Genomic DNA, 10,165 nt, shown 5'->3' with positions numbered 1-10,165 from the left:
AAAATATTGTGGAACTTGCAAATCTGAAATATAGTCAAAAAGTACTGAACATATTTAGCAGGTCATGGAATTAATGGAGGGAGAACTCTCATTTCAGGTCGATGACCATTTATTAAGGGTAAATAAGTTTTATGGGAGGTAAGTGATGGGTTTAGAGACATAGCATGCAAACAGGACATTCAGCTTACCATCCGTGCTGACCAGCGATCCCTGTAAACCAGTTACAACCCACAGACAAGGGCTAATTTACAGAAGCCAACTTATCTACAAACCAGAATGTTTTTCGGAATGTAGGAGGGATCCGGAGCACCCAGAGAAAACTTGTGCGGTCACAGGGAAAACATACAAATTGTACAGCCCAGCACCCATAGGTGGCGCAGTTCTCCCAGGGTGGTGCATTGACGCAGCAGTAGAGTTGCTGCCTTAGAGCACCAAAAATCCAGGTTTGATCCTGACTATGGTATCTGTGAGCTCGGACTGAATGCCTGTTCCAGTTAAGGCTATGATATCCCAGTTCTCCAAGTGCTCTCTCGCCAACCAGCCCCTCTCTGTGGAGATTGGTGAGTGAGTTTGTGGGTTGGATTAGACCTGGATAGGTGTGAATCTGCTTCAAACGTCTCTGAAGTATCTTCTTCAGACTCGTGAAGAAGGGTCCCGACCTGAAGCCCACCCATGTTCTCCAGGGATGCTGCCTGACCCGCATGGTTGCTCCAGCACTGTCTCTGTTTTTATCCTAAAAAAACGTAACTTTGCCAATTTGTTGTGCAATCTATTTGGTGATTAAATTTGCTCTTTCTTTTAGACTGTGGTTTCTTGATTTGGGCTCTGTCCCACAGTTTACCTCTATTACCGGGGTCCCACAGACCAAGACCAGCACGTATTTGTCACAAGAAATAGCACCTTTTTGTGGCTTAAACGTAAACTCTTTTCTCTGGAGCATCAAAGATTGAGGGGAGGAGATGTAATAGAAGTATGAGATTATGAGACGCAGTCAGAACCTTTTTCAGGGGCAAAATATACACTCAGAAGGTAGTCTGTAACTGGAAAGGACAGTCAGGAAGCTACAGAAACACATACAATTATATCTCTTGGACAGATACATGGATAGGAAGGGCTGATGGGACTCGCTTAGAATGCTCTCTTGGTCAGCATGGACAAGTTGGGCCGAAGGGCCTGTTTCTGTGCGTTCTAGCTCCATAAGACTTAGTTTCATGGATTTGGTTATTCCACTTGGACAACCCATGATTCCTAGCTCCCTAGGTACACAAAATTGCTGGGGAAACTCAGCGGGTGCAGCAGCATCTATGGAGCGAAGGAAATAGGCGACGTTTCGGGCCGAAACCCTTCTTCAGACTTCTTCAGACTCCTAGCACCCTGTTTTGAGGAGCTGCCTGTTCATCGACTCGTTGCCATGATCGACGAAGGCCAATGTGCCAAATGCTTTCTTCATCACCGTCTCCAACCGTGTCGCCACTTGCAGGAAAGTACATACATTGTATCCCTAGGTCTCTATTCTACAACACTCCAGGACCCTATGCAAGTCCTGCCATGGTTTAACTTATCCACCATGGAAAGTTACAGCACAAAAATAGGCCCTTCGTCCCACAATGTTTGTAGCGAACATGATGGCACTGACATCCTGAGCCGAGTTCTGGCAAGTTCGTGTTGGACCTGGAATATCTGACTGAAGCACCATCCCTGCCACCTGCCGAGAGAATTAATGTCAGCTATCCTGACAGCAGTTTACATTCACCCCCCATGTGGACATTAACCCTGCTCTGAATGAACTGTACTACACTATCAACAGCTTCAAAACAAAACACACTAAACACTGGTCGTTGTAGCCACAACTTCAATCAAGCCAACCTCGGGAGCGTGCTACCAGCATGTCTCTTGTCCCGCCAGGGGCCAGAACTCCTCCGTTCTGAGGTACCTGCCTGCTTCAAGAAGACCACCATCATCCCGGTGCTAAGGAAAAACAAAATCTTGTGCCTTAAGGACTACCGTCCAGTGGCCTTGACATCCACCATTATGAAATGCTTTGAGAAGCTAGTTATGGAACACATTATGGAACTCCTGCTTGTCTCTGCCATGGGCACTCCTTACTTCAATGTCCATGCTGGATACAATTAAAGTATCATTTAACTGCACAGGCCATTTGGCTCTGAGAATTGTCAGTCCAGTCCATGTTGTTAGTTTTATTGCCTCTACGACAGTGGCTGGAAGACAATGTACTAGATAACACAGTACTGGGGTGAATTCTGACTGTCTCGATACCTATCATCCCCCGACTGACTGATGTATATCTCTAAAAATCTCTCCAAAAAATCTTCTGCCCCCTCTCCTTTCCTGGGTTTAGTATCCATAATTTTGGAGATATCAATAGATTTTTGCATAGTGGTGGTAAGGGCGGTAAGGATTGTGTCCTCCCGGGATGGATTCTGGGCATGTTGATCATGGGTTGTGGATCCCAAGTTAGCTAGTAATCTTGCGTCTTCTACTGGGGTTAGAACTTGTTGCACCAGGGCCCACAATTCTCTGGAATCAGCATTATAAACACGTATAGTGGTTCTGAGGAAGTTTACAAATGAGGCGGGTGATTCATTTTAATTTGGCAGCTGGTTCAGTAAGATTATCATTTTGTTCGGCTTCCAAGGGAGGTAAATGTCCATATTGACACCAGCTGGAACTGCTGGGTCAAAAACGACCGAGGAAGTGGTCTCAGGTCATACTGTAAGATCAACTACTGTAGGGTTGGGGGTGTTGGAATGGTGACGGTTGCCAGAGCATGTGAGCAATAGTACAGATTCCACTCTCCCACTCATCTAAATCAATCCTCGTAGTCTCTCTTTATCAAACCAAAGCCAACCATTAGATCATGCAAGCTGCTGCTCAAGTCCTCTCTAAGACTAAGAAAGTGGATCACATAATTCCAGTTTTGAGGTCTTTACTCTGGCTTTCAGTCTGTCGAATAATTGATTTCAAAATAGTAGTTGGTTTATAAAGCACTGTATGGTCAAGGGCCAAAATACATTTGTGATCTTCTGTTACATTATGAACCATCCAGACCTCTGAGGTAGTCTGGGACAGGTGCTTCCTGTCACCAGTCAGAACTAAACATGGAAAAATAGCATTTATTTTCCACCATATATATATATATGAAACAAACTTCCATAAAAATGCAGGTCCACTCAAATTAACAACGCAGAATACCAATGGCATTAAGTAATGTCCCAAGAATCCAGAGCCCTTCCATTACTGAAGGTCCTGACCTGGTCTAAACTCCATTAACCATTCCTCAGCCCACCTGACGAAGATCCTGCTGCAATTTTTGATAACTATCTTCGCTATCTACGATGGCACCCACTTTTGTGTTATCTCCAAAATAACTAATCATCCAAATCTTTCATATAACCCACAAATGGCAATGGGCCCAACACCGATCCGCAGAGGATCCACTTGTCACAGGCTGGTAGTCTGAAAAACAACCTTCCACCAATACCCTCTGCTTTCATGAAGCCAATTCTCTATCCAGCCAGCTAGCTCTCCCTTTATGCAGCCATTAATGCTATGCATTGTGCAAAGCAAATCTTAATCAGAGAATGTGTTCAGCATAGTTAGACAATGTTGAAATTTGTTATCTGATAGTGGTATTGCATCTTCTTTGGTATAGTTAATTTGTATCTTTGTTGAATTAAAAAGAAAAATCATTTTCTTATTCTAGATTTAAGATGAGAGGAGCATTTTTTTCACTCAGAAGGTGGTGGGTATATGGAACAAGGTACTGTACTAGTATATGTAAGGTACTACAACAGCATTTAAAAAACACTCAGAGGTACATGGATAGGAAAGGTTTAAAGGAATATGGGCCAAAAAAACCCTGCGTAGGTAGATATACTATCTTGGTTGGCATGGACAAGTTGAGTCAAAGGGCATGTTTCCACATGGTATGACTCTATGATCCTTGGTTGCACTGTCTCCAATGCAAGAATGCCATTCCTTAAAAATAGCTATAAATCTGTACATGCATTTCTGAATTCAGCTTCTCGTGATCATTCCACAACTGCGATATTCAGTTTGGTATTGCCAATCTATTGAAAGCATAAAGTATTCAAATAAGGATGAGCACGAGGGCAGCACGGCTGTAGAGTTGCTGTCTTACAGCGCCAGAGACCAGTGTTCAATCCTGACTACGGGTGCTGTCTGCACGGAGTTTGTATGTTCTCAAGGTGGCCGCACGGGTTTCCCCCCACACTCCAAAGACGTGAAAGTTTGTAGGTCAATTGGCTTCTGTAAATTGTTCCTAGTGGGTAGGATAGAACTAGTGTATGTGCAATCGTTCGCCGGCACAGACTCGGTGGGCCAAAGGGCCACTTGTTTCCAGCCTGTATCTCTAAACTAAAAAGAGTCAACAAGTGCTTAACAACATTAGCATTACTAAAAGTAATTAGGGGATTGCAATATTTAGATTCTGCAACTAGGCAGATCTCTGATGCTCTATATTTATAGCTACCAGTAAACAAGTTTGAAGACCTTTAAGTAATGGGGAGATTCTCAAAGAACAAATGAGCAAATCTCGTAATCAGGGATAACAACAATTAGTCTCACTATAAACTTAATGTTTTTGAATCAATTATCTTTCATCAGAATTAGACCAACCAAAAATGTTAACTCTGCTTTATCCCCAGGGGCTACCTGACCTCGCATTCCAGGTGTATGATTTATTCAGGATTTAAATTGTTCAATTAATTTGTGTATTTCTAGCATTCACGATATTTAACTGTTAAATGTGAGGTGTTGCAATACAATTCAATGTTAAAAATTTGCAATATTTAACTTGTGGAACACATACCAAACAGGACCGAAGCTTATTAGTCTGACTGTACAATCTCATCAGCACCAAAGACATTTATTATTCAAATTCAAAACCTCTTCCATTAATTATGGAAGAAAAAAACTCTACAACCTCAAAGGCTAATGAGGAATAACAAATACAATCTCTTTAACACCAACAGATCTCAGGAGTCAAGACCTAGGTATTTTAATAATTGGTGAAATAAAATTGAATATTCAATTTAAAATTTGATGCTGACTGACTTGAGCATTTTTGGATAAATTATCAGTAAGGTCAAAATTATTCTTCTGATTCAGGATCAGATATGTAAATGTATGTAGTGGTATACAGCTTATCTTGGCAATTGCTACTAATTTTGATTGTTTTGGATTACAAACCTATTTTTAATTGGATTTGGGGAAGATGCAACCTAGTCATTTTACTGTGCTTCATTAGTAACAGTCTCACAGTCCAGGTTGGGTTTGAAATAAGTGAAATGGCCCGTTCCCAAACCCACAGCATAATTTAGGTTCCCTAGCATATATTTTTGGAAAATAAAATGGCTGCGTGAAATGACATATATACTGCTGTTATTATTTCAAAACCTGTCACCAGCTCAATGCTATTCAGTCAATCTACCACCCAAACACCTCAAGTTATTGTGTGTTAATTTCCTCATTTTCTACTATAAACACTTTACAGAGGCTTTTTCATCAGCAAGACCTACAAGACAAAATGACTTCATTATTACACAGAAACGAGACACTGTGACAACTTTTAATTAAAAATCCCGGGATCAACATAAGGATATGCAAGAAATTCTCCCAATTTATTCCCATCAGCATCATAGTGAAGCATCCTGAAACAAATATCGCAGAAGCAGCATGGGTCCTCGGGAGCTAAACTATCATTGTTGGTCACCCACCTGCAACAAAAGGCAAAACAATTTTTTGCAATTATGCTCAACAAAAACCATTTTAGTGTTCCCACAACTGAAATCTCTTATTCGAATTTTGATTTTTATATACTTTCACAACCATTTTCTCTCTTGCGGATACAAGTGGATCAAGTTTTAGACAATAGGTGCAGGAGTAGGCCATTCGGCCCTTCGAGATTCAATGTGATCATGGCTGATCATCCACAATCAGTACCCCGTTCCTGCCTTCTCCCCATATCCCCTGACTCTGCTATTTTTAAGAGACCTATCTAGTTCTCTCTTGAAAGCATCCAGAGAACCTGCCTCCACCACCGTCTGAGGCAGAGAATTCCACAGACTCACAACTCTCAGAGTTTTGTGTTAGGCTCTGCCATAGTGGGTAATTTAATTACTTGCACTTCAATATTAGTGCAGCAAGTTCCCTTTCGCAAAAATAAGTGTAATAAAAGGTTCCCCATGTGTGGAAGATTCAAATGTTTAACAGATGCACAGGAATAACTTGGATGTATGGATTCAATCTTTTAAAATGGGAGCTTAAATTAAAAGTGCATGTCTAATGATACTGCATTGGACTATACTGTTATTCCAATCAGAAATATGCTGATCTAATAAACCCAGAAGAAAATCAACGTTTCAATGTGGATACAATTAGGATTATTTAACATCAGATACTTTAATAAACTGACGTGTAACTCACAGGCTTGATAATTACCACACAGGAAAGAGGTTGTCATATTCTGAGAATGCCTGACATAGATCCCCGATATGGAACTGGAAGTTATGGGAAAAGGTCTATGGGAAAAGGACTAAGTGGAATTCAAAGCATCATAGATGGAGTTGCAATTACAACACAAGTGAATAGCGATCAAACACCAGTTATGTGCTTCAGTGACAGGAGAGAGGTCATGAATAATGCTGCAATATCAGCTACATTATTAATTGAATTTCAAATAATCTGGAGATATAGTTATGTTCTTGCTTGTATTGTCCCGAGTGTGGTGTGAAAAGGATCTGAGATTGAATCCAACCGTAATAATTATTTTAGCAACAGTAATGCATGAACAATTTCAGTGGAATCTTTTGAGTAACGCTGATTTATTACTTGGGAACTAAAGGTATATTAGAACAAAGCCTGGATTCAATAATTTGGCATAAACAGGTCTTTGTTATGCCAGAAACCCCTTTGTTGTTTGATCAGAAGGCCAAGGACTGAAAGGTTGGTATGGGAAGGGAATTTATAATGGTTTAGCAACCAGGAGATCCAGCAGCCTGAGTGCACGTGTTCTGCGAAAGGGTCGCTTAGCCTATGCTTGGTCTTGCCATTGTAGAGGAGGCCATGTCAGGGGCACTGAATGTAGTAGAGGTTAGACAAGGTGCTTGTGAACCTCTGTCTTAGCTGAAAGGATCCATGGATGGAGGCAAGAGGCAAGGTTTAGTTTAGCTTAGAGATAGTGTTGAAACAGGCCCTTCGGCCCTCCAAGTCCATGCCGACCAGCAATCACCCATACACTTGTTCTATCCTACACACTACAATTTATAGAAGCCAATTAACCTATGAACCTGCACGTCATTGCAATGTGGGAGGAAACAGAGGCACCCAGAGAAAACCCATGTGGTCACAGGGAGAACGTACAAACTCCATACAGCCAGTATTAATTCTGGCCAAATTGGAGATGCCAGGACACTAACATAGAGTAAAGGCTTCTGGGCTGCTAGGCCATTTGGTCATTTTAAATGTGCCTTCTGCAGAAATGCGACAAGCTGCAGAATGGTGCTAGCTTGTCTAGAGCCCAGATAAGAGTTGCAGGGAAAGAATGGGACAGCTGCAGATTCTTACAGTTAGGTATAAATTGCATGAAACGGATTGGGTGAATGCAAACCAGACATACACATTGTAAATATTGTTGCAAAGCTTTACTTTGCTAGATGTTGATTGGGTTAAGTGTTGAGCCTTGTCTGGGTTTCTTGAATATCTGAGCAAATGTTGCTATGTTCGCCTCCTTCCAGAAGCTCCGTTTGAATACAATGTATTGGTTACCGTATTATTGTATTGGGGAAATGTCTATCATGTACTGTGTTGGTCGATATCTGTAATTGGACTGTAAAGAGACCCCATATGGTTCGGCCCCTCAAGGTTCGGGGACCTATAAAAGGTAACTCCTATGAGGTCTTGTGTCAATCGTCTGGGAGAACGCTTGGGACTGCGTGATCTTTTGGAGTGTCTCTGCTTGCACGAGGCTAGGAGGGCTTGGACAAGCAGATACAAGGATCGAACCCGCGGTGGTTAGGTATAGTAGTGGGAACTGTTATTGTGTTTTTCCAAAATAAAGTTTAGATGCGCAAGTGCTTGATTCAGTATTTTATTGACTGAAACTAGAATGGGAGGAAGCTTAGAACGAGCTATTTACACCAGCACCTGTAGTAAGGATCGAACCCGGATCTCTGGCGCTGTAAGGCAGTAACTCTACCAATAAGCCAACTCAGAGGTGTAGGGAAAATGTAGCATCTCCTATACAGTGGCTTGCAAAGGTTTTCATACCCATTGAACTTTTCCACATTTTGTCACGTTACAACCACAAACGTAAATGTATTTTATTGGGATTTTATGTGATAGACCAACACAAAGTGGTGCATAATTGTGAAGTGGAAGGAAAATGATACATGGTTTTCAAATTTTTTTACAAATAAAAAACTGAAAAGTGTGGCGTGCAAAAGTATTCAGCAAAGTCAATACTTTGTAGAACCACCTTTCGCTGCAATTACAGCTGCAAGTCTTTTGGGGTATGTCTCTACCAGCTTTGCACATCTAGAGACTGACATTTTTGCCCATTCTTCTTTGCAAAATAGCTCAAGCTCAGTCAGATTGGATGGAGAGCGTCTGTGAACAGCAATTTTCAAGTCTTGCCAGAGATTCTCAATTGGATTTAGGTCTGGACTTTGACTGGGCCATTCTAACACATGAATATGCTTTGATCTAAACCATTCCATTGTAGCTCTGGCTGTATGTTTAGGGTCGTTGTACTGCTGGAAGGTGAACCTCCGCCCCAGTCTCAAGTCTTTTGCAGACTCTAACAGGTTTTCTTCCAAGATTGCCCTGTATCTGGCTCCATCCATCTTCCCATCAACTCTGACCAGCTTCCCTGTCCCTGCTGAAGAAAAGCATCCCCACAGCATGATGCTGCCACCACCATGTTTCACAGTGGGGATGGTATGTTCAGGGTGATGTGCAGTTAGTTTTCCGCCACACATAGCGTTTTGCATTTAGGCCAAAAACTTCAATTTTGGTCTTATCTGACCAGAGCACTTTCCTCCACATGTTTGCTGTGTCCCCCACATGGCTTGTGGCAAACTGCAAACAGGACTTCTTATGGGTTTTTTTTCCAACAATGGCTTTCTTCTTGCCACTCTTCCATAAAGGCCCGATTTGTGGAGTGCACGACTAATAGTTGTCCTGTGGACAGATTCTCCCACCTGAGCTGTGGATCTCTGCAGCTCCTCCAGAGTTACCATGGGCCTCTTGGCTGCTTCTCTGATCAATGCTCTCCTTGCCCAGCCTGTCAGTTTAGGTGGATGGCCATGTCTTGGTAGGTTTGCAGTTGTGCCATACTCTTTCCATTTTCGGATGATGGATTGAACAGTGCTCCGTGAGATGTTCAAAGCTTGGGATATTTTTTTATAACCTAACCCTGCTTTAAACTTCTCCACAACTTTATCCCTGACCCGTCTGGTGTGTTCCTTGGGCTTCATGATGCTGTTTGTTCACTAATGTTCTCTAACAAACCTCTGAGGCCTTCACAGAACAGCTGTATTTATACTGAGATTAGATTCTATTTAATAGTGGACTCTATTTACTAATTAGGTGACTTTTGAAGGCAATTGGTTGCACTGGATTTTATTTAGGGGTATCAGGGTAAAGGGGGCTGAATACTTTTGCACGCCACACTTATCAATTTTTTATTTGTAAACATTTTTGAAAACCATGTATCATGTTCCTTCCACTTCACAATTATGCGCCACTTTGTGTTGGTCTATCACATAAAATCCCAATAAAATACATTTACGTTTGTGGTTGTAACGTGACAAAATGTGGAAAAGTTCAAGGGGTATGAAAACTTTTGCAAGCCACTGTAGATGTAGGTGAAAGTATCTAAGGAGGTAGCAGGTAGAGTGGGAAGGGAGGAGTGAACAAAGGATCTGCAGATGAAATGAATACTGTCTTACCAAAAAGCTTCAGATGACTATGCAAACCAGGGCTTCATTAAGGAGGATAGATTGAGCAGTGTTAATAAGATGCATGATCTTAACTAGTGTAAACTATGTAACCCAATATGTAAGCATATTGACTTCAAGTAATGGTTGCTATCTGTCCATCAGCGAGAGATGATTGAGCGGCC

General features: G+C 41.7%; 1 protein-coding gene across 2 annotated transcripts in view; it reads right to left on the bottom strand.

The window, feature by feature from the left end:
- Window positions 1-4,868: 4,868 nt before the first annotated feature.
- The window catches only part of snapc3 (small nuclear RNA activating complex polypeptide 3), a 28,796-nt gene continuing 23,499 nt past the window's right edge, over window positions 4,869-10,165 (bottom strand). For both annotated transcript variants that reach the window (XM_033017950.1, XM_033017951.1), the window contains one exon: window positions 4,869-5,759. In XM_033017950.1, the coding sequence (XP_032873841.1) occupies window positions 5,612-5,759 (148 nt within the window). In that variant the 3' untranslated portion in view covers window positions 4,869-5,611. The remainder of the gene's footprint in view (window positions 5,760-10,165) is intronic.

This window comes from Amblyraja radiata, chromosome 3, assembly GCF_010909765.2.
Source record: "Amblyraja radiata isolate CabotCenter1 chromosome 3, sAmbRad1.1.pri, whole genome shotgun sequence".
NCBI classification, from domain to species: domain Eukaryota; kingdom Metazoa; phylum Chordata; class Chondrichthyes; order Rajiformes; family Rajidae; genus Amblyraja; species Amblyraja radiata.
Note: the sequence above shows the minus strand (reverse complement) of the source record. Positions and strands in the feature narration are given on the sequence as shown.